The sequence below is a fragment of the Canis lupus genome, chromosome 3 (genome assembly GCF_048164855.1).
Source record: "Canis lupus baileyi chromosome 3, mCanLup2.hap1, whole genome shotgun sequence".
NCBI classification, from domain to species: domain Eukaryota; kingdom Metazoa; phylum Chordata; class Mammalia; order Carnivora; family Canidae; genus Canis; species Canis lupus.
The window spans coordinates 6199113-6222661 of record NC_132840.1 but is presented as its reverse complement, the minus strand read 5'-3'; the positions used below and the strand labels follow the sequence as shown (position 1 = coordinate 6222661).

The 23549-nt window shown below is 52.8% G+C and overlaps 1 protein-coding gene across 3 annotated transcripts in view; it reads left to right on the top strand.

Annotated features, from left to right (window-relative positions):
* TK2 (thymidine kinase 2) overlaps nucleotides 1-20812 on the top strand; it is a 28644-nt gene extending 7832 nt beyond the window's left edge. The window contains exons 4-11 of one of the 3 annotated variants that reach the window (XR_012025564.1): nucleotides 576-629; nucleotides 3275-3364; nucleotides 5421-5494; nucleotides 14527-14615; nucleotides 15183-15262; nucleotides 17628-17708; nucleotides 18125-18189; nucleotides 19018-20812. Coding sequence is in view for 1 of the 3 variants with exons in the window: in XM_072814147.1 (XP_072670248.1) it covers nucleotides 576-629; nucleotides 3275-3364; nucleotides 5421-5494; nucleotides 14527-14615; nucleotides 15183-15262; nucleotides 17628-17708; nucleotides 19018-19116 (567 nt within the window). In the remaining 2 variants the exon portion in view is untranslated. Of the gene's footprint in view, nucleotides 1-575; nucleotides 630-3274; nucleotides 3365-5420; nucleotides 5495-14526; nucleotides 14616-15182; nucleotides 15263-17627; nucleotides 17709-18077; nucleotides 18190-19017 lie in introns of all 3 variants that reach the window. The other 2 variants (XR_012025562.1, XM_072814147.1) reach the window with 2 other exon arrangements.
* Nucleotides 20813-23549: the final 2737 nt, after the last annotated feature.

Sequence of the window (23549 nt, the reverse complement as noted above, 5' to 3'; positions counted from 1 at the left end):
GGATCCAGGTACTCTCAAAATCTTGGCTGCAAGAACCCCATTTAAATCCTTTCTAGCATGTACCTATACCCCTAGAGAGGCTCTGGCACAGTTGAGGAAGTGAACTAATGAAACCTGATTCTTACTGTCTGCATGCCCAATGCAGAGACCCAAGGGAGGAAGTGGAGCGGGGGGTGCAAATTGCTGAGGTCACAGGAGAGCCCCCAGCAGGGCAGCTGGGCTTCAGGCCACAGCTGGAAGTGCTGCAAGTAGCTTCCCTCTTGGCTTCTGTCTCCTGTCTGGCCAGCCTGACATGGGCACAGTCGGGCTAGGATAGAGCACATGGAGGAGAGATCGAATGAACTGCCTTGCCCTCAGGGAAGGGAGGGAGCTCCCAAGGCAGCTGGAAGGGCGGCATGTGTGTAGACTTGCACTCAGGAAAGGACAGTGTCCTCAGGTCACTTTGGAAAGTCACGTGAGAAAGCCACTCTGGTGGAGTTGTGGCTTCACAGAGATGGTTGCCTGGCTCTCTTGGTCCACCCTGGGAGCCCGTGTCCTGAGGAATTGCAGAGCTCTGATGTTTTCTTTTCTTGCAGGTGTTACAGGAACCGGTGCCCAAGTGGAGAAATGTCCGTGGCCATAGCCTTCTGGTGGGTGTGTTGTTTCTTGCATGAACTGCCCGCTTCCACCTGAGTGCTGGGAATGGTGGTGCTGGTGCCTGAGCCTGCCCCCTCCCTGCACAGGCCTTTGCTGGCTCGAAGCTGGCCTGGAGGAGAAGAGGGAGGGGACAGATGGAACATGACAGCGTATTTGTGTTCTGAGGTCAGCGGTCTCCGAGGCCTGGCTGGGTGTTTGCACATCACGGGGTCCACTGTCCCAGACCTATCCCAGTGGTCAGCCTTGGCTACCAGCGGTGTCCGTTTCCTGCTGCTCATTCCACCCCTGCCTTCTTCTAGAAGAACCTGTTGGAACTGAGGTCTCCTCAGGCCCGGCCCTAGGACCCATCTCTGAGTAACCAGCTTCCTTGGCAAACCTCTGATTTGGGTTAGCACTTGGCAATGTCCTGGGCTGAATCTGCCTCACGCTGGAGCCAGGTGGACCAGCCTGGTCTGGGTGGACCAAGCAAGCTATGCTCTGCTTGCACCCCTTACCCTTCCTGCCCCAGGGAGAATGCTCTGCTCTGGCTGCTTGAAAGAGAGGGGTGGGGTTTAAGTCCGCTAAGAGGGAGCTGAAGAAACGGATGTTGCTTCTGGGCTCCTGCCTGTGATGGAGGGATGATTAGTTTTAGTTTTCAGGTGAGGGAACTGTGGCTAAAATAAGTTGCCTGAGGAGATACCATTGGCAAATGACAGATCACGGTCTGACCCACGGACCAAGGAGCTTGTGCTATCATCTCCTCGTTTCCAGCAACACCAATGACATCTCCTTGTGTGGCTCTTTAGACTCTGAGTTCCACTAGAGGCAGGGACTGTGTCTAACTTGGTAACTGTAGTTTGCTAGAACATAGCATTCTGTGAAGCACTTAGTGGGCGTTCATTCATTCGTTCGTTCATTCATTCATTCATTCATTCATTCTACCTATATTTACTGCATGCCTCCCATGTGCCTGACACTGTCCTAGGCACTAGGGCCAGTGAGCACCTCCAAGCTCCTGTTCTCTTGGCCTAATATTCTGGTGCAAGAAGGCAGAAGACAGTTTGCTGTGTGACTTGGTGGGTGGTGATAGGAGCTACGAAAACATCTAATGCAGGCAAAAGGATATTATTTAAATATGGCAAAGACTCTTTGAGTCTTTGAATAAAGAATCTCAGAGACATAAAAAGAGTTGCCCCTCCATGCATGTGGGAGACGATGGAATGTCAGTCATTCTCTTTGGACATAACAAACACTCATATTCTCTGGGAACCAGGACTGGATTATTAGGTCAGACAATTAGGTCATAGACCTTAGGGCTCAGAGTTGACATTTCACAGGACACAGGCCCAGTCTCAGGAGTCTGAGGCTCCATGATACAAAGAGCTTTTCCTTTTTTTTTTTTTTAAGATTTTATTTATTTATTCATGAGAGACAGAGAGAGAGAGAGAGAGACACAGGCAGAGGGAGAAGTAGGCTCTATGCAGGGAGCCTGATGTGGGACTCAATGCCGGGACTCCTGGATCACACCCTGAGCCGAAGGCAGGTGCTCAACTGCTGAGCCACCCGGTGTCTCACAAAGAGCATTTCCAATGACAGTTTTATAACACAGAATATTAAAGAATTAGATATCTTGACACACATTTTCACTCTGGACAGAAGGGCAAGTTTGATAGTTTTGGGAAGTCTTAATTCATCACTTTATCCGAATCAGCTTGCTGATGCAGGAAAGTGTATGTGTGTGTGTGTGTGTGCGCGCGCGTGCATGCACACGTGCAGACTTCAGACAAGAAGGAGGGTTTCTCCTAACTGTCTCAGATTTTCTTTCACCTGCAGGTAGGAATCCACAGTTTTCTAGGCAGAGCACTAGAATTCAATTCATTAGCACTGAGAGGGGAATAAAAGAAAAAGCAAACATGCTGAAAAGGGCAGAATTTAAGATTATTAGCAAGTGGAATATGGAACATGGACTGTTTTTTATGTACAGGCAAGAGAGAATGATGGGCACGGGGCTGCTATTTTGGATAGGGTAGTTGGAGAAGGCATCTCTGCTAAGGTGACATTGGAGCGCAGACTTAAAACATCGGGATGGAGGGAGCAGTGCAGGTATCTGGAGCAAGAGTGGTTAGAAGGCACAGCAAATGCAAAGGCCCTGAGGTGGGGTCATGCTTGGGTGTTTGGGGGAACACTCAGGAGGCTCACGTGATTGGAAGCACATTGAGTCAGAGGGAGGGAGGTACAAGAGAAAGTGGCAGTGATTTCCTAGGGCCCTGTGAGCCTTAGTAAGGGCTTTGGATTTTGTTCTGAATTTAGCAGGAAGTCCTTGGAAGGTTCTGAGTAGAGGAGTGACAAGAGCTGACTGAGGTTTAATAGGCTCACTTTGACTGCTGGCTGGAGAAGTGACTTCAGGGGGCCCTGTAAACCCTGACTGATGGAGTGTTCCCTGAGGACTTCATAGAGGCTCCTCTCATGGCCATTACTTAGTTGTCCTGTCATTGCCCTGGTGCCTGTCCACTGTCCTGAGAGCCCTGTGACCACGTTGGGTTCATCCCTCGCCTCACTGCAACCCCATTGGGGTGTCAAGAGATGGCCGTGACTGAAGAGACCAGAGTCCTACAGCTAGAGCTCTTTGAGGTAACATGCTGCATTTTCCCCTGTGCAGGGTCTGATGTACCGCGATGCCTGTCGCTGGGGCCTCACACTGCAGACATACGTGCAGCTCACCATGCTGGACCACCATACTCGTCCTCAGGTACATTTCAGATGCTTGGCTTCAGCCTTCTGAAAGCGTTCTTCATGTGGGGGGTATATGGTAGCCAGGAAAGGAGACCTCACGAGGAAGCTGCGAGAGACCTGGAGCGCTGCTCAGCCTCCTGTGTGTCCTGGGCCAAGGGCTCCTGTTCCTGCACTCTCCGAGGTCCGGCCTCCAGCGCCTCCACCCAGCAACCTAAGCTAGGTGTGCCACTGTGAGCTCGAGTCTTCACAACCTGACCACTCCTGGGCTCAACGTTATTTACCTCAGTTCTTCTCCAAGTGTGCCTGGATCTGGAGCAGCAGGAGCACCCAGAAACTTGTTAGAAATGTACATTTTCGGGCCCCATCCCGGACATGGTGCACCAGAAATTCTGGAGATGAGGCCCAGCAATCTGTGTTTATCAAGCTCTCCAGGTGATTTTAATGCATGCTTTTGTTTGTTTGCATGTTGAGAACCACTGATCTAACCTTCATGAGGTCTGGCTCTTGGTTCATATTATTGGGTGAAAGAATTTGATTGGCTCAGCTTGGGTCCTGTGCCTAGCCCTGTGCCAGTCAGGTGTTGGGGCAGATCGCAGGGCACAGACCTGTTGCCTCGACCCCTTCCATCAACAGGCCTGGGAATGGGAGCAGAGTCTCTTAGCAGAGAGACTGGCTGAGGAGAGCTGCATTGGCTCCTCTGGTTCAGCATTGGAAGCCCAGCCTGAAAGGCCAGCTTTGGGTACTCTCCATGAAGGAGACGGGAGATCCCTACGGCCAGTGATGTTGCCACGCCCACTCTGCTGGATGGTTTGATCCAGGGCTGGGGGGTTGTGACTGTAGCTATCGTTCTACAAATCTGCATCTTTTTTTTTTTTTTTAAGATTTTATTTGTTTATTTGACAGAGCATAAGCAGGGGGAGTGGCAGGCAGAGGGAGAGGGAGACCCCAGGACCCTGGGATCATGACCTGAGCCGAGGCAGATGCTTAACCAACTGAGCCATCCAGGTGCCCCTAAATCTGCATCTTTTAAAAATGGAAAGATAGGAGCAGATCCATATGAATTTCTTTCTCCCCAAATATCTGTCTCCATGATACAGATCAGAGCCTCTGAGGTTGGCACTTTTCGCCTTTGCCCACCCTGCTTCCCCTGAGCAGGCACTCAGTTGCAAATCTAAATTGTATCTAAGGTCTGAATATAAGAGGACGTATATGTTTTTATCTATTTAAGGAAATCTAACATGAAGGATGGAGAGAAAGAGATGGACAGACAAGGAAAGAGGAGTGGAAGGAGAGATGGCTGAGCGGGGAGCTAGCAGATGGGCAGTAGAGAGTCATAGATAAGGAGACGATGGAAAAAATGGAAAGGAAGATGACAGACAGATAAACACAAGGAGAGAGCGAGCCAGGAAATTCCTGGGTTATTGCTTTGAACGTGCATGTGATTTGCTGGTCCAGGTCCCGTGGGTGCTGTGGGCCAGGCTGAGTGAGAGCAGGGTTTGCCAAGTTGGGCACAGTCCTTCCCAGTTTCCAGAGGGCTGCAGTGATCCTCAGCCAGCCCTGTGAGGAGGCACCAAGGTCTCACATCTTTGCGGGCCCTCGGTCGCTGATTTGCAGAGTCCCCCGGAATGTCACCCACATCCCAGCCCTCTTGGGGCCCTACCTCCGACATATAGATCCGTCTGCTTAAGCAGATGCACACTGTGTGGCTCCATAATCACCACACTTTTCACCTGACTACACTCTGCTGGACAGCCCTTGGCAGTTTTTCCAGCACTTCCCCAAGTCGACAAGCCAGTTGAGCCTCACCTCTCCTGTGAAAGGCTGCGGTTGCTGAACCCATCAGTCCCTGCATTGTCGCACTGGCCCCTGAACTTCAGGGTGTGGGGAGGGTCCTGGACTGAGGGCACAGTGCAGGCGAGGCCCGTGTCAGACCCGCACTTCTGCTTTGGTGTCTGCCTCACTCCCACAGCTTCTCTAATCTTGTATTTGGCAGAGACCAGAGGCAGGGGGAGCAACACGCATTCTTCAAGCCTTCCTGACCTGAGTCGGTGAATCACTTTGTTTTCTTTTAGACATCACCTGTACGGTTGATGGAGCGGTCGATTCACAGCGCAAGATATATTTTTGTAGAAAACCTATATAGAAGGTACCGTAGTTCACACCATTGATTATTTATAAAATCATTAATTTTGTAGAAATTAAACTGGAACGTATGGATTCATGTGACAGATATTGAGTACCTACTGGGTTGTATCTGTTAGCTCCTGCCACAGTAATGCTCTGTAACAGCCAGCCCCTGGACCTCGGTGGCAGACAACTTTCTGCATTGATTGCTCAGGCATCTAGGGCGTTTGGCCAGATGACTCTGCTGACCTTGGCAGCTGGGCCCAGTGATACGTCTGGGGGTTGTCTGGTCAAGGATGGCTCTGGCAAGGGTGACCGGGGTGACTCCTCTCTCCTTGCTGCTCATCTTCCTTATGGGACCAGCAAGCTAGCCTGGACACTTCTCATGGTGACGATGGAGAGCAAAAGGCACCAGCAGAAATGCATGAGTGCTTTTCAGGCTTCAGCTTCACATATGCTAACATCCCACTGGCCAAAGCAGGTCACGCTAGCCGACCCCAGTCTGACAGGTTGGGAGGGCCCATGTGGGTGACATGGGAAAGTGGGATGTGGGGCTGGGTGAAGACCTAGAGCAACAGAGCATTCAGTCTAGGATGTTATGCACAGCGTTTGTTATAATTTCACTCCAAACTGTCTTCTGCCTTCATGGGAGTGGACTCTCATACAGACATAGTTAGGGGACTTCTGGTGGCCCACAGTGCTGAGGTGTCAGAAGCTTGGGACCCTCCTGATTTCTGTGCTCAGTTGACTGCTGATTTTAGGGGTCTTGGGGAGATGGGCTACAGGATGCTATTTGAAGCTTCGACTCCTTCCACACCCCTCTCTCCTTGGTAGCTGTGTGCCTGGTCGCCCTCTCCTTGCCAACCTCTGCGTTACTGCTTCTTCCTGCCCTGAGCTTCGGGTGCTGCTATCGCTCCCTCACAGATGGGTCCTGATGTCAGGTTTGTCCTGACATCCGTCTTCCACTCTCTACATGCTGGCTCCCTGCTCCTTCTCATCTGTCCTGAGTGTTGCCTCTTCCAGCCCTCCCCAGCCACCCTGGTTAGATGGGTTGGACCTCTTTCCCATTTAAAAAAAAAATATATTTAATTTATTTATTTGAAAGAGAACGAGTGAGAGAGCATGAGCAGGAAGAGAGGCAGAGGGCAGCCCGGGTGGGTCAGCGGTTTAGTGCCTGCCTTTGGCCCAGGGTGTGATCCTAGAGACCCGGGATCGAGTCCCATGTCAGGCTCCCTGCATGGAACCTGCATCTCCCTCTGCCTGTGTCTCTGCCTCTCTCTCTGTGTCTCTCATGAATAAATAAATAAAATTAAAAAAAAAAAAAAGAAGAAGAGAGGCAGTTGGAGAGGGAGAGGCCGACTTCTCGGCCGAGTAGGAGCCCAGTGTGGGGCTCAATCCCAGGACCCTGGGACCACAACCTGAGCCACAGGCAGATGCCTAGCCGGCTGAACCACCTAGGTGCCCCTCTTTCTCATTTTTAATTACTTCTTTCTGTTGTTTTTCTTTATAGTATATAAGACAACTTTTGAGTAGGTTGAACCATATGAAATTATTAACGTTTGACCAGTTTTGACCTACAAGAATGGCAGTTACATGTGGTTCAACTTGGTTTATGTTTATTTGTTCAATTGTCTGTTGTGTCTCCCCCCACACCCCCAGCTGAACCATAAGCTCTTCAAGGACAGGGGGCATGTCAGCTGTACTTGCCTAGCATGAACCCAGCATGGGGCCGCACCTGGGCCATATGGTTAGCTGTTGCTGGGTGGGCGATGGGATGTGTGACCGCTCTTGGGTCTCCAGCCAGACCTGTTCCCCAGGCTCTGGCCCCAGCTGTTTCACACCCTTTCCTCTGAGGGGGCCCCTATAAAGGCTTCTCCCATTGGTCCTGAGCTGCCGTGGATCATGCCTATTAGCCTGTGTGGCCCCAAAACGAGAGCCTCTGCTCCCATCCATTCGGAGCATTAGACTAATGCCATGGGGTCAGGACATTAGCCAGGGCAGGTTCTGACTGTAGCTTTGTCCTCCCAGCTTCCAGCAGGAGTGGTCCTGATGCTAGAGCCCCATCTTCCCCCAGCTGCCTGAGATTCACCTGTGGGGCCAAGGTGTCCACCACAGGTTTACCCAGCACTTCGCTCTCCTTTGCTCCCTGCTCATCATTGTCTCTGCCAGAGGGAAGACAGGCAGAGGAGAGACGAGAAGGAACAAAGGAGCCCCACCAGTGTTTGCTTATTGCTCTGATGAAAGCAGACGAGTAGGCCGACGAGTGGACCCTGGGCAGCGGGGTGGGACTTCTGTGCCCTTCACCTAGCGAGACTCTCTGTCTTATAATTGCCATCAGCTTGGCCACTTCTGTGTGGCCACCACTGGCTTTCTTTGAAGAGGGTAACTGGGAATATAATGACCAGAGGCCCAGCGGGGAAAGTGAGGTGTGGAGTTCGGAGAACCTGGGCCCCATCCTGGCTTTGGAATTTGCTGTCTTTGTGAGCATGGCCAAGTTCCTAAACCTCCCTAAGCCCTCCCCTTCTCTAATTCCTGTCGTCTATCCCTGGAGATCTTATGCAGCAGTTGCCTAGTTTAGGTTTTGTGCCCCTTATGCAAGTCCTGTCTACCCTGCTCTTCACAAAATTCACCAGCTAACCCCCTATCCCTTACCTGCAGGCTGCCCAACACCTGGCAGATTTCCCCAGGAGCCATTTGTCTCTGTTTTCTCAGGAGGCAGTTTTAACTGATGTCCATGGGCTTTGGGTACTCACGCCTGTAGTCTTTCATTGCAGCATTTTTTAAAAAAGATTTTATTTATTTATTCATGAGAGACAGAGACAGAGAGAGAGAGAGAGAGAGAGAGAGAGGCAGAGACACAGGCAGAGGGAGAAGCAGGCTTCATGCAGGGAGCCCGACGCGGGACCTGATCCCAGGACCCCAGGATCACGCCCTGGGCCAAAGGCAGGTGCTAAACCGCGGAGCCACCCAGGGATCCCCTCATTGCAGCGTTTCTGATGGGTGGTTCTCGTGTCCTGATATCCGTGGCTATGGTTGAGGTCGTAGGTCCCTTGCCCTGGGCTATCTTGTGGGGAGTGTAGGAAAAAGACTATAGCTTTTAACTTTTTCGAGCTCTTCTCCTGCCTTGTTAACTTCATATTTATGCCTTAGCTTGGTATCTGTGGTTAGGATTTGTGTGGGGCAGTGAACCACAGGAGAGGTTTATCGTGTCCTGGGAAGTTTCTGTTCTCCGGATCTAATTGGCTCAAGTTCCTGCAGCCTCGGGAGAGCATGGATTCCCCTGCAGACCTTGTCGGAGCCTGAAGATTGGTCTCTGGTATCACTTGGTGCAGCCCAGAGGCTGCTGGTTGATGGGTGCTTGGGCACTGCAGAGGCTGCTGGGAACACTGCGGCAGCCTGGGGGGCGGCCGTCTGCTGCCTCAGTTTCAGGGAGATGGGGGAGGCTGTGCTCCTCAGTCCGTTCAGTGTCGTCCTCCAGAGGCCAAGGAACTCTCCTGCAGGTGGCTGCCTCTCCCCTGCCCTCCGAGCCCCTAGAGCCCGAAGAAGCTGGCTAACAAACCGGAAGCTGCTTTGAGGTCTCCTCTCTTGTCTTAGAAATGTATGTGGACTTTGCAGTCTGCTCTATAATGTGTTCTTGTGTTTGCGTCTCTAGCAAACAGCCTGCTCAGCGTGTGGCGTGGGAAGTACCCCCTCCTTGGCCGAGTGTCTCAGAGTCCCCAGGTTCAGAAGGTGCCTAGAACTCAGGGGGGCGCAGGTGCTTCCCCTGTGACCTGGACCCGGTTATCTGTATTCCCTGGAAACAAAGGCGTTTGCTCAAGTGGTTGAGGGGCAGGCCAGGTGCCACATTTATTGTCTGGTTCTTCACACTCCTCTGTGAGCCCTTGAGGCAGCCCTGAAGTGTAGGCACCGTTGAACCTTTTGGCAAAGCAGGGACGGAGATGGGATCCGGGGCCAGTGCCCCTTCCTGGCCCGGCAGGCAGGTGAGCAGGGGGAGCTGCCCCGTGCTCTGCTGTGTGGGGCGGCAGGAATGAGGGGGTGGTGAGAGGCCTCTGGGTTTCTCTCCTTAGGGCCAGAGGCTTCAGGCTGTTTGGAGCCCCCAAGGTGCCGACTTAGAGGAGCCAGGCCTCTGTCTCTTTCCACTTGTCCTTATGGTGGGCTTCTCCCACAGATCACTGTGTCTCTTGGTAACACGCACATGCTGCTTTGCTGAGGCCAGGGTGGGGCCTGAGAACCTACATTTCTAACAAGAGCTGTGAGTGGCAGCCATCCTGTTGGTTGGGGAGCACACCTGGAGGAGTAGGACCTCAGGAGAAGCCAGCAGCCAGAGGCAAGGAACTCTGTGCCCAAATGCCAGGCCCTTTTCCCTGAGAGTTTTGTTCCTGTGGCTTCCTTGGGGTCAAGAAGAGTAAGAGCCCAGTCCTGCGGGCTTTCCTGGGGGCAGCTGGCCCACCTGGTGCAAGTTCTGTAATGCGTGATTTCCTATTGCCTGCACTGCCCATTATTTCTTCATTTTGCATTTGTTGCTTCAGGTTTTAGTTGTTGGGGGGTTTTTGTTGTGTTTTCTTTGTTTTAAGGGTCCCCTGATTTACTCCTAGGCCAGGAGAGGTGCAGTCATAGGCCAGGGGTTCTCTGCGTGGAGGCACAGTAGTGTGTTTTTAGCCAGAGCTGACGAAGCAACAAGTGCAAGGTAGTATGGAGTGTGGGCTCTCCTCGAGGTCACTCTCCTTACAACGCCAGCTTTCCTCGGCGCAGTGGGTCAGCAACCGTGAAGTGTTACTGAGAAAGTAGGTGTTTTAAGAGGTTTCTGCTCCCCCCAAATGCAGATGACTGTCATTTTGAACCTAAACCAAATGTGTGCTAGAATGGAGTTTATCTGGATCCTTGGCACACGCCTAAAATAGGATGTTCTGTTTCCCAGGGGGAGTTGAGCTGGGCGCTGGGGACCCTAGGATAGCACGTGTGGAGTGTCGGCTCCTGCCTGAGCTCACGTCTCCCCCCACCCTCAGATGCTCAAGGAGAAGGCTTCCCACCGTGTTGGACACAGCCCTTTCACAGGGCGGGGGCAAGTTGCTGCTGACCCTCAGTGTTGGGGTTGGTCCTCTTCTCTTTCTCAAAAGCCGTTGAGAAACATTCCAGTCTTGGCTTGGAATCTGGGGAGGGAGAGGTGGGAGGTACAGCAGGCCACATACTGGCATTCTGCAGCCCCCTAAAGCAAAAGTTCTCGAAGGTGTCCTTGCCGTTTGGGCCTCGAACAAGTGGGGAGTTTTCCCAGGGAGAGACCTGGCTCTTCTGGGCCCCCCATAGCAGCAGGTGTGGGGTGGGCACAATATAAGTGCAATTACACTGGACAGGGGTGTGAGAACAGCGTGGTAATTGCTAAAGAGGAAGATTCCAGTTACATTGCCTCCTCAGTGACTGGCACTTGTGAGGCGTGGGCACTGCCCTGAAATGAAAAGCTGAAGGTGGCAAGAAGGCCTCGCAGGGCTAAACCAGCGGCCACACAGGCAATTGTGTGGCCCAAGCCCCTGAGCTGAATAATTGAATGGAAAGGCTTTACAGGATTGCTGGTCACCTTTTCCTAAGAGCAGAAGTAGGGGGATTGAGTGGGGCCCAGCTGGAAAAGACCGCTGACTCAATAGGGCAGGTGGACGTTGATCAAGACCCTGCGTTTGGAACAGTAGGCAGGTCCTCCCATCTCCCTGGCTGGCCTGGGGGCTTGACCTCCCCTGCTCTGGCCTAGACCAGACACTCAGGCCTACGTCATGACCCTGAGAACTGTGACTTTCCTCCAGCTGAGCCCAAAGAGGCGCTGCAGTGTCCAGAGCAGCCCCTTCTGCAGACGGACCAGGGAGGGCAAGTGATGTCATGGTCATACGGGTTTGGGGGCCGTGGAGCCCCAGGTTTCAGTTCCTGCTCAGGCTGAGTTGGGCTTCACTGCTCTGGGCCTCAGTTTCCTTTTTCCTTCTCTTTTCCTTTTTTTTTTTTTTTTTTTTTTTTTTTTTAAGATTTTATATATTTATTTGACAGAGAGAGAGAGCACAAACAGGGGAAGCGGCAGAGGGAGAAGCAGATGCTGCCCAGAGCTCACGCCTGGAGCCGAAGGCAGACGCTCCACCGCTGAGCCACCCGGGTGCCCCTCATTTGGGTTCTTAGTTGACATTGTGCTCCCCGTGTTCTGTGCTGTGACTCAGTTTGGCAATGGCAGCTTTGGGGACTCTCCCAGCAATGGGATCTGGCAGGATGTGCCTTGACCCTTGCAGACACAGGTGAAGTCCTCCAGGGTACAGTCTGAGACTGCCTGTCCCGCATCAGGGACTCGTGAGACCCCCGCCGCGGACGGCCCTCCCCTGCGCGCTGCCCACCGGCCCGCCACCCCGAGTCGCTCCTCTGTTTGGGGGCCTCCAGGCCACCCAGCGTGTGTTTTAGTGGAGAAGGGGAGGGGCTGACTAGCAGCTTCCATTTGGGAAATCCTCATTCCTTCAGAGTCAGTTTTGTTCTCCAGAAGAAAAGCGAAGGGAAACCTGTAAAGAGAGTGGTTTGGTTTCCTAAAATCAGCTTCTCTCAGCTACGACTAACCAAAACCCAACTCAACAACGAGGTTGTTACTGGCTGTCTTTTTTTTTTTTTTAAGATATTATATATTTATTTGGCAGAGCACAAGCAGGGACAGGGGGAGAGGGAGAGGCAGGCTCCCGCTGAGCAGGGAGCCCGAGGTGGGGCTCGATCCCAGCACCCCGGGATCATGACCTGAGCTGAAGGCAGACGCTTACCCAACTGAGCCACACGGGTGCCCGTTACTGGCTGTCTTAATGACAGGCTTCAGGGTCGCTTTCATTCAGTGGCTCTGGCCCTGTTTTCCTACTCTGTCTTGTGTCCTCAATACAACTCCCTCCCTCATGGTGACAAAATGGCTGTGGCAGGATCAGGCCTCTCATCTGCCGGCCAGAGGGTAGGTGTCTTGCCAGGGGCTTCCTCTGAGTGGGAGTAAGCGTGGCTTCCATCAACCCCTGCAAACCTCCCTCGGGTCTCACTGGTCCAGGCTGGGCCCTATGGCCAGGGGATGCCTTGTCCTGATCGGCTTAGCTTGGTGAGGCGAGAGTATTTCTCTTAGACCAGCTGGGCCTTCCCTGAAGCTTAGAGTGGGGTTAGGTTTCCCTGGAACACGCAGGCCTGTGGATAGACCCTGAATAAATAATGGGCTACTCTTAAGGAGGTAAGAGGAAAGAACTAGGGGCAGGGCAGCCACCTGTCCCCCCGCCGTACCAGTCTTTGGTCGTGAAGTCGTTCGTTACCTTCAGTTCTTGGATTTCATTGGCTTGGGTCCCCTCTAGGATGTTGTGGGAGTTGTCCCCTCCACTGCCCTCCTCTACTCTTTTGGGGAACCCTCACATGTTAGTCTGCTCTGGTCTCCTGGCCGAGGTCCGATGCCTGAAGACCTCAAGGGCGCCAGCAGCTGCCCCTCTGCCCCTGCTGTTCTTTATCAGGCACTGTACTTTCCTTTAATTTTTTTTTGTTGTTGTTGTTGTTTATTTTCTTACTGCTCAGCCTGAGCACAGCTGGTCTCTCTTGAGGGCACCATGACCATCTCAGGGACCAGGGCTGGGTGTTCCTCTTCAGTCTGTGCCATGCCCTGTCATTTGGACCCCAGGCAGGGCTGCTTGTGGCGTCAGTCACCCAGAGATGCTCCCCTCCAGCTGTCTGAGCTTCTTGCCTCCCTCCATGCCCATCCCTGCACCCCTCCTCCCTGCTAGGTGGAAGTCCAACTCCAGACCATCCTTCCAGTGGGCTCTTCTCCCACCCCAGCCATTGATAGGCAACCAGAAGCCCCCTGTGTACTCTGGGCCCAAGCACAGCATCTGTCCCGTAGCAGGTCCTGCCAGATTCTGTGGATCCACTCTGAGTGGATCCAAGATGGATCCAAGGTGGGTGAGGTGTTAAAAGGAAGACTTCTCCTGGGCCTCTGAGGATCACCCAGCCTTTGACAGATTTCTGTTCTCAGGTTGCCCATCCTCTGGCTCTTTGCCACTGGTTTCCTTTTGGGGCAGGAGAAAGGTACAGGAGCCGGGGGGTGGGGGGGTCGCTGGGGAGAAATGCCAGGCCTCTTGCATTCTTAGTCTCTTATCTTGGTTCGTTCATTCGTTCGTTCGTTCCTTCCTTCCTTCTTTTTCAGTTAACATTTTAAATATGCAATTGTTTCCCCACCTCCCAACCCTTGATTTGAGAACTAATATGTTACCGATTTTGGAAAATACAGGAGGGTAGAAAGAAAACACTAAAATCCCCTATAGTCCCACAGCTCAGAGAAAAGCACCGTATTCATTTTGTTTTTCTTTCCAGTCTTTTTTTTTTTTTTAAGATTTTATTTATTCATTAGAGAGACACAGAGAGAGAGAGGCAGAGACACAGGGAGAGGGAGAAGCAGGCTCCATGCAGGGAGTCTGACGGGGGACTCGATCCCGGGTCTCCAGGATCACCGCTGAGCCACCTGGGCTGCCCTCCCTCCAGTCTTTTTTAAAAATGTGTGAACGAATTCTCATGAAAATACAGTTGGGTCAGACTACACACAATTTTATGTCCTGCTGTTCTCATTGAACATTCACTTGTGTTTTCCGTGTCATTAAGTATCATTTTACACCACCACCATTCAGTTAGGCATGGTTTGCTGCTGTATCAGTGTGCCAGGATTTCATTTTTCATTATTTTAGGCAGTGCCACAGCAGGCATCTGTGATTATTTCCACAAAATAAATTTCTAGAGGTGAAACCGGTTTGCTGCTCCACCTGCCAACCTGAGCACTGTCCCTGTTCCCTGGGGACAGGCTTCAGAGCCCCTTTCTCTGCTTGGAGGTCAAATCCCGTAAGTGCTCTCCCATCGGCAGGTCTGTGACACTTGCTGCGTTAGACCGTAAACGTCCCCCGGCGGCAGAGGGTCAGAGGTGTTCTGGGTCCAATATCATATGGATGAGGCTGTGCCACGTACCCTGTGCCACGCCCTTTACGCAGAAGGACCCACAGATCCTTTTGATGAATAAAACCCCAACAATTCTCGTTATAGTGGGAAGATGCCTGAAGTGGACTATGTGGTTCTGGCAGAATGGTTTGATTGGATCCTGAAGAACATCGACGTGTCCGTTGATTTGATAGGTGAGGGACCCCTCGGACGTCCCTCCCAGGGCTGGGAGGAGGTGCTTGGGGGGCTGCCAGCCAGCAGGGGTGCGGGCAGGGCCCTTACCGCTGGTGATTCTTTCATCTTCTCCCCAAGGGCAGACAGGATCGGGTGCTTCTGGTCCCTCCTGGTGGAGCACCCTGTCCTTTGTGCCTCCCGGGTCTGTTGTGATTTGATGGGGTTTTTTTAGTGTGCAAGGAGGGGAGGAGGGACATAGCCGGGACCTTTACTGAGACCCACGGGCCAGAACCCGTGCTAAGCTTTGTGCACATACAGAGCCTCTTCAGCCTCTCAGCAATCCTGGGCGGCTGGTGACATGGAAAGAAAAACGGAAGTTGGGCTGAGGGTCAAGATGACTGGAGGCCCCACAGCCGGTCAGCGGTCGGGCTGGGAGCTGGCTGTGGTCTGCGTCTCCTGCTCAGAGCTTCTGGCAGATGGTTCTCTGCACGCCTGGCCCACATGCCTACCTTCCCCCTCTCCCCGGCCTCCACTTCCAAGCCACAAACAGGGTAATTAGAACCACATATTATTTTTTTAAATTGCAGTTTATCTCCGGACCGCTCCTGAGACCTGTTACCGGAGGTTACAGATGAGATGCAGGGAAGAGGAGACGGTCATTCCCCTGGTGAGTGTGCCCGTGAGCCCGCAGAATGACCGGGAAACCACCTCCACCCCAGCCCGGCCCCTCCCTCCGTGAGATCATTGTGCTGGTTGCCGAGAGAGAAACAGGAACTGAGCATAAACTCTGATTTCCTCTGTGGGTGGAGACCCTGCATGAAGTCCAGACCTGCCTCAGTTCCTGGGGTCCCAGACGCACAGACGCATCCCTGCTCCCTCTCCCCACCCAGGTGTCCCCAGGGCTTGTCCTGTCCACCACCTGAAGATTGCTTGCTTGTGCGTCCTGCTCTGGAGCCTCGCTAGAGCTAGAATGTTCCCTCCCACTGGCAGCCACATCCCCCGTGCTGAGTGCAGTACTGGGCTCGAGGCGGTCCTCTTCGGCGCTTGCCCGGTGCCTCGCCCTTCTGGGTTCTGGCTCAGGGCCACAGGGACTCTGGTCAGGACTCTTGTAACTATTGGGCTGCTCTTCTTGTCCTGTTCCTTCACCCCTCCATGGTCCCTCCAAAACCTGGCCTCCACTTTGCTGCTTGGGTGCAGCTTCCAGTACAGAACGCCACTCATGCAATTTCCCAGCCACAGACCCTTGGGTGTCTTGCTGCAGTCTGGGGTCAAGTCCCCGCCGGTAGCGTGCCATCCCGGATCCTGCCTCATGGACGTTATCTCCCTCCATTCCCTGCCTTTCATGTTCTGGCCACAGAGACCAGTCGTGGTTATGCTCACACTCACACTCACTATGCAGTTGCACAAATGTGCCTTTGTGTAGTGATTTCTTTTGCCTTCAGCTCAGATGTCACCTTTTCCAGGAAGCCTTCCCTGACCTTCCCTCCATTGTGCTCCCTTAACCACTGGGCTCACGGTGATCACAGCCCTAAGGACAAGCATACCAGAACTGTTTAGACATTTGTTCCCCATCCCTCATCAAACTGAGCTTTTTTTTTTTTTTTTAATTCATTCATGAGAGACACACAGAGAGAGAGAGAGAGAGGCAGAGACACAGGCAGAGGGAGAAGCAGGCTCCATGCAGGGAGCCCGACATGGGACTCGATCCCGGAACTCCAGGATCACACCCTGGGCCGAAGGTGGCGCTAAACCGCTGAGCCACCCAGGCTGCCCAAACTGTGAGCTTTTTAAGATTAGATCTTATTGCTTCTGCATCCCCAGCATGTTTCCCAGAGCTTGGCACCTAGGAGTTCTTCAGTACAGAACTGAATGCCCCATGTGAATGCCACTGGGAGTACACAGACAGCAGCTGGGCAGGCATTTACAGGGATGTCTTGGGGGTCTGAGCTCAGGATGGGCTGGACTGGGGGCCCTTGAAGACCTGTTGAGTCTGCAGGACTTGACCCTGAGGCCCACCCAGCCTTGTCTTCCCCAGGCACCAGCAAGGTTGCTACCAGCTGTGAAGGTGTAGGCCTCCCTCCAGGTAGCTCCTTTGAAATCCGGAGGTAGGAGTGATTGGAGGAAGGGCACAGTAGAGCGGCGCTGGGCCGGGCTGTGGTAGGACACAGCCATTCTATGCAGTGACCCAGATGTCCCGAAGAAATGACAAGTCCGGAGTCCCTACAAGCTGTTATTAGCCAAGCCATTATCTTAACATTTCTGACAAGGCCTACAGGACAAATCTGTCGTTGCCAAGGGAGAACTCAGTGGTGGATGAGAAGGTGGCCATGAGGCTTTCCTGAGGGCTTCCGGGCTGGCTATAAATTACTGCTTGGGGAGGTGGTTGTGTGTGGCCTGAGCACCTTGGCCTGTGCATGAGAAAGTGTGCGCCATCCAGTCCTGCCTGGTGCAGAGGCTCTGATGGCTTAGGTTGTGTCTGGGCCTCTTTCCCCCTGGGTTCCCCATCGTGGTGCTTTCTGAAGTTGATCTTCATGGTCTAGGGGGCCCACATAGGTCACAAGTTGTCTGGTGGGGTGGAAGCAGTGGGAGTGGGTCCCCTAGGCCAGTCAGGGCCGCAGTCCCCCGAAGGAAGGACAGAGGGGAGGGTTCAGAGGCTGCCTAGGGTTGGGGATCCTACCATGAAGGAACCGGTGGCCCTGCTGATGGCGAAGTGGCAGGAAGTGTGATAAGCCTGGTGGGAGGGTGTGGATGAGGCAGCAGTGGTACAGGGTGGTGCTAGAGGGATGGAGTAGGGGCTGGAGTGATGCCTCTCACTGTCACGATGCCCAGGCTGCCTGATGGAGGGAGTGGCTGCTTTTAATGCTATCCACCTGAGCCAGGATGATGGTTGCAGACTCCTTCGTCCCAGCCACTGCTCCGTGGTCGTTAACAGTCACCCCCCTGCCTGAGATCCTTGGAGGAGAGGTTTGTTCCCCTCCCTGCTCTTGACAGCCTGCGTGCCTATGTGTGTCTGTGTGTGTGTTCCCTGGCAGGAGTACCTGGATGCCATTCACCACCTCTATGAGGAGTGGCTCATCAAAGGGAATCTTTTCCCTGTAGCAGCCCCTGTTCTGGTAAGTCCCCCTGGCAGGGCTGGCGGCTTTTCTGGAAGGAGGAGTGCCCCAGGGAATGTCAGCCACACTGCAGTCTGGGGAAGGGCAAGGTCCTTCAGAGCTGGAGGATTTAGAATAAGGAAGCAGGGAGGGTAGAAGGGGCCCTTTCTCTCTCCCAGTCCTCACTGTGGATGAGACTCACAGTCAGCTGGACAGACCTGAGAGAAGGTGGCCTGTTCCAACGTCCTTACACTGATGGCCACAGTAACATCTCACTTATCCAGCATTGTCAGTGAAGGAGTATTCCAGATGGGTGAAGCCTCCAGATGTGGGTTTTGGTTTTAACCACTTGGGATGGTGGTCTTTCTGATGCAACCATCCCTTCTTCAGTGGCTAGCAGGCATGGAGCCTCATTGCCCCTCTTCCCGGTGACCCAGGGCATCTGAAGGAACACCAGTTGCTGTCTGGGCTGTTACACAGTGACACCCTTAGGAGTGCTGAGGTGTGTAGGACTGTTTGCCCCAGACCACTCATGTCTTTGAGTTCCCATGTTGGCTTCGTGTAGCAGCCCTCTTTCTCCTGCTGATACTCGCCACCTCTAACTGTGTGTCATTTCCACCCGTCCCTCCTGCCTTTCCCAATTTGCTGCTGCTGAACTTCTTCAGATGCGCAAATGGATACTGAGACATTTTGGGAGCGTGTGTCCAGCGTGGGATCTGAGAGAGGGATGCTCACAAACTTTTGTGCGTGGCCTGAGGGATATCTGTTTGAATTGCTCAGATACTTCTACTCATGGTGCTTCCAGGCCATGAGGTTGCTGGAAAGTGAGATATTACTGTACTGGATTTTTAAAGAAGTAAAATCTATCTTTCCCCCTCATTAGGGGAATATTAAGATGATTAAGGGGAAAAGGGGGAAAAGTCATTTATGGGCTGGCTGCAGGGACAGCCATAGTGGATTCTTTTTTTTTTTTTCTTAATTTATTCATGAGAGACACAGAGACAGAGACACAGGCAGAGGGAGAAGCAGGCTCCATGCAGGGAGCCCGATGTGGGACTCGATCCTGGGACTCCAGGATCACGCCTTGGGCTGAAGGCAGGCGCTAAACTGCTGAGACACCCGGGCTGCCCGGATTCTTAAGTGGAAATGTAGTTGAGAATGTGAATTGACCTAGAACCTGGCGCTGTTCTGCTCTAACCCTCCTTTGTATCTGCCTGTGACCTTGGACTTCTCTGCCGCTCCTGCCTCCGTCCTTCTCTCTTTCCCTCTGTGAAGGGAGGATGATGTTGAGGTCAAGTGCAGCCCTGTGACCCGTGTGTTTAATTTCCAGGTGATTGAGGCTGACCACGACATGCGGAAAATGCTAGAACTCTTCCAACAAAACCGGGACCGAATATTAACTCCAGAGAATCAGAAACATGGTTCATAGGATGGAAAGATCATGCCAGGAAAATGCCCGCTGCTACCAACTTAGCTATTAGGAGCAATCTGGAAATATCTCCTTTCGAGAGGGCTTTATATATCTGGCCGCATTTGTATTCCTGACGGTCTTTTCCTCTTTACCAGTGTCTTCAGCTGGGTCTCTGTTCCTTGTGGGTAGATGACAAATGGGACCAATGGGTTTGTCATGCCCTTTGGTGTTTGCAGGCTTGCACTCCCCCAGCCCTTCTCCTGGTGGCTTCCCACTGCTGGGTCCATGTGAGTAAGGGAAGAGCCACCTGAAGTTATGCTGGGCTTAGGGTCTCTAACCCTTCCCACTACTCAGGAGGGTGAGGTGGTGGCCTCTGAGAAGCTCAGGCTAAAGGGTTGCCCAGGGTCACACATCCAGGGACAGTGGAGTTGGCACAATTTAAACTTTTGGTGACTCCAGAACATTCTGTGTCTCATCCTGAGAGCCTGTCTTCCCTTGCTACAGATCTCACAGCTGTATGGAGAGAGCCAGCAGAGCATGGAGACAGTATCATCACTTTCTCATTATCTGAGTAGTTCTCGAGGGCCGTTGATGTTCTTAGACTTTCACAAAATTGTGCTGTATTTGGCTTGAGCCTAATGTTCAGTGGTTTCCCAGCACGAGGCCGCTGTGGCATTTGCCACCTCGGCATCTGGGCTTCTGTGTCCTTGGGAGAATCATGCGTTGACTCCTGAATGGTGTTTGGTTTCCTTGGTGACAAAGGCCTTGCCTGAGCTGCCGCCAGTGCCATGTCAGAGAAAGGGCTTTTGGTGTGTGGATGGTTTGCCCAGTGCCAAGCTGGGGCAAGGGGCCATCAGCCCTGGATTCCGAGGCCGCCTCAGTCTATAATGGCCTTGTGTGAAGAGCTTTGCCTTTGGAATTACTGAGAGGTTGTGGCCTGGGGAAGAGACACAAGTGGCCTTATGTCTTTTTGAAATGTTTTTCCACCCAAGGAGACACCTTGGACCAGAGAGCATGAAATCATCTTTATTGGCTCAAAATATATCTTAGCTTCACTGAGCTGTAACAATGCATCAAAGCCACAGCTGTCTCTTGAGTCAAGTGGGAAGTAAGAGAAAGAACAGTCTCATAGGGGGCGATCTGGACAGGAAGATCAGAGCTTGCAAGCCAAGGCTCTTAGAGCACTCATGCTCCTGATATTTTGGAGGCAGGCCGAGAGAGCTTCAAGAAGCCTGGCTGTAGATGTGGGGCAGGGTCAGTTGTGACCTTTGGGGAAACAGGCCTCAGCCTCTCCTGAGCAGCGTTGTTGTAAACAGGTTGGAAGGCCTCGTCCCAGCCTCTGCGTGAGTGTGGCTCCTGTGCACACTGTGGCTGACAGGCATCCTGCTGGTCCAGTGGTCCAGTCCCAGAGGGAGTGCTAAGGGGCAGGCACTGTGACTCCCAGACCAGTTCTTGGGCCACATGGTCAGGATGAGGGGCAGCAACCCAGTGGGGATGTGTCTCTCAGCCCAAATGTCAGTGGTTGACCAGAAGCCTGGGGGAGGCAAGAGCCTGTACTGCCAGGTGTCTTGACAAGCCAGGGAAGTCTTTGGAAATTTGTAAATGAACAGTCCAGTATCCCCACAGCTCACTTTAAGCATCTGTTTTGGGGGAAATATGATTTAAAAATAGTAAAGTATTGCCCTGTGGTAGCCAATAAATCCTTCACCTAAAACCTGTTGTTAATTTTGGAGTGCTTCCTAGGCCAGTGATTTTAGCTCCCTCCAGCATCCTCTGCCAGTAGAATAAAGTGTGTCATTTTGTAAACTCCATCTTTCCTAACATGGGATGGATGGGCTCGAAGGAGCTCACCATCCTCTTGCTCTGGCCCTGCAGAGGATGCTGTGTATCTGCAGAGGCCAGAGCAGGTGGCAAAATCTGTCAGCCCAGATAGGTCACACGAAACAGCTGGTGCCCAGCTGGCATGGATGAAGGTTGCTTTCCCCACGTGGCAGGCAGGGCTGGTGGCTTCAGGGGTCATGGAGCAGTTACAAAAGCCAGGGCAGAAGAAGGGAGATGGCACATGGGAGGCGGGGGCCTAGTGTTAGCGCAGAAGGAGGTGATCCCCAGAGGCTCAGGAATGGCTGGGAGGAGCCTTGCAGGGGCTTGCATCTCTGACCTGTTGACCTAGCAAGCCAGAGCAATGACATTCCAGATTTGCCAGGGTTGCCCCATTCTTACCTTGACGTGGGGTTCCGCAGGGCATAACGTGAGCATACCCCAGAGCTGTCTCGGCTCTTTGACTCTTAGCAATTAAAAAAAAATTTTGAACAGCATATACATTGTTTTAGTCAGCATTTTTAGTGAAATAGTTCTAATTTACACTACAGGTTTTTAATTTTATATGCAAAATACATGATTAGAATAATTCAGAAATATCTCATGTACTTGACGATTAACAAACGAAATGAGGTAGGAGTGTATTTCTGTGTCACATAGAAGCGTGGAGGTGGGTGATCTGGGGCTGGTGTGGTGGCTCCGAGGCCATCAGGATCCCGGGCTCCTTCTGCTTTCGGTGCCCAGTTCAACTTCATGGTTCGTGGCTTCCTTCCTCCCTCCAGCACTTCCCTGTCCAAGATGGGGCCAGAACTCCTGCTCCGGCTAATGTTGGCCAGGACATACGGTCCCTGACATACTGTCAGAACATGCTGTCCCCCACGCACACGTGAATTCTAATGTTGATGATGACCTTTGCAAGGCACAACTGAGATAAGCTGGAAGGTTCTAACGGGATTTTGCTAGAGGCCTTGGAGGTGGGGCAAGGGCAGGAGGGATGTGGGGACCCACAGGCTGGACCACAGGTCCGGCGTTAGTGCTCTGCGCCCTCTGGCCCCACGTGTCCCTCCCCCCTGCCCTCACGTCACCTCACATCCTCCTCACCAGCCGGTGCTCAGCCTGCCTCTGAGATGGGCAGAGACCACCAGTCTGACCTACTCCCACAGCGTGGCTCTCAAGGAAGCCCTCCCTAACTGTGGACCCCAGGAAACGGTGTCACCTTTCCGTTTCTCTCCCTCCCTCCTTCATTTCCACCTGAGCGCCTCACCTAAATGAGAAGTGCCCCCCGCAACCTGTGGGGTACCTCAGTCAGAGACCCTGCCTGGGACTCCTGCAGACTCATACCACCAGACCTGGGGCGGGGGTGGGGTGTCGGGGAGAGGATTGAAGCATTTACTACTCTGAGACCAGGTAGATGTTTCCAGAACCTGCCTACCCCTGAATACTGTTGAATCTGTGTCATCTTGTTGTCCTAGAGCCCTGGAGCCAGATGGGGGCGCTCCCTGTAAATACTCCCACATCTGTGGAATGAATGACCTTCGTCCCTGCGGTCTCTCCATCCCGAAGAATTCTAGTTATTAGAGTAACTGGGGCTGCTGGAAACGTCAGCCCCCCTTGTGGAGAATCTAGTCACAGTAATGTCCCGCCTGGCGCCTCTGGGCTTTGGGGTGGATTACTCACCCGGGGCCCCAGGGTCACTGGCAGGGCTTTCTTCTCCTGATAACCCCAACCCTGCAGCTCCCCTAAGGCCGAGTGAGCTCAGTGCTCCCCTAGGTTACAGAAGACAGTGAGCTTGCCAAAGGCTGTCATTAAACAGAAGCCGGGAGAGAGCCAGTCTTGTGGAATCTGGAGTGGGTTTCCACGGTTACTGCTATCGTCCTGAATTTCTGCATTTCTTGGCTTTTTTTTTCTTCAAGGCTGGGGTCCATGGAGCACAGGTGTCCTGGGAGGTAATCACAGGTGTTCTGAGAACGGAGGGTTCCGTAGTCCAGGAAATTAGGGAAGCGCCACCTGGCTACTTTCTCTGAGATGCACAAGGTTCAACTCCAGCAGTCCTGTGATCAAGACACCTTTTCAACTTTAAGCCAGGGACTCTCAAACTCTTTGACAGTAGAACCCCTCATTGGGGAATAGCCATTAACAGTCTCCAAGAGAGTAGTGTTCCTCGGAACACATATGGGGAAAAGCACTTTTAGGGGACCTGCAGCTGCTTTTGTGCTCTTGGGAGTCTCTAGCTCCTGGTTCTCCAGTTTCGGCGCATCTGAATCTCCTGGAGGGCATGTTAAAACCTGAATTGCTAGGCCCACCCTCAGTTTCCAATCTAGGGTATCTGGGGTGGGCAGGCCCGAGAATCTGCTTTCTAACACTGTTCCAGGTGACGATGAGGCTATGGTCCAGGGGCCACCCTTTATGGGCCACCTCTTGAGATTGACACTTTCTAGAATCAGACATCCCAGAGTTCGGAGAGAACCTGGCACCTTGTTGATTGTTGAACATCTTGTGAGCGTTGGTTATCTTATCTATCAAATGAGAGAATTGCTCATTTCTCAGGGCTGCAAGGATAACTGACCTGCCACATGGGAGGGGTCTGGTCCAGGGCCAGATATGCAGAGTGTCCCCATAAATGTTTGTTCATC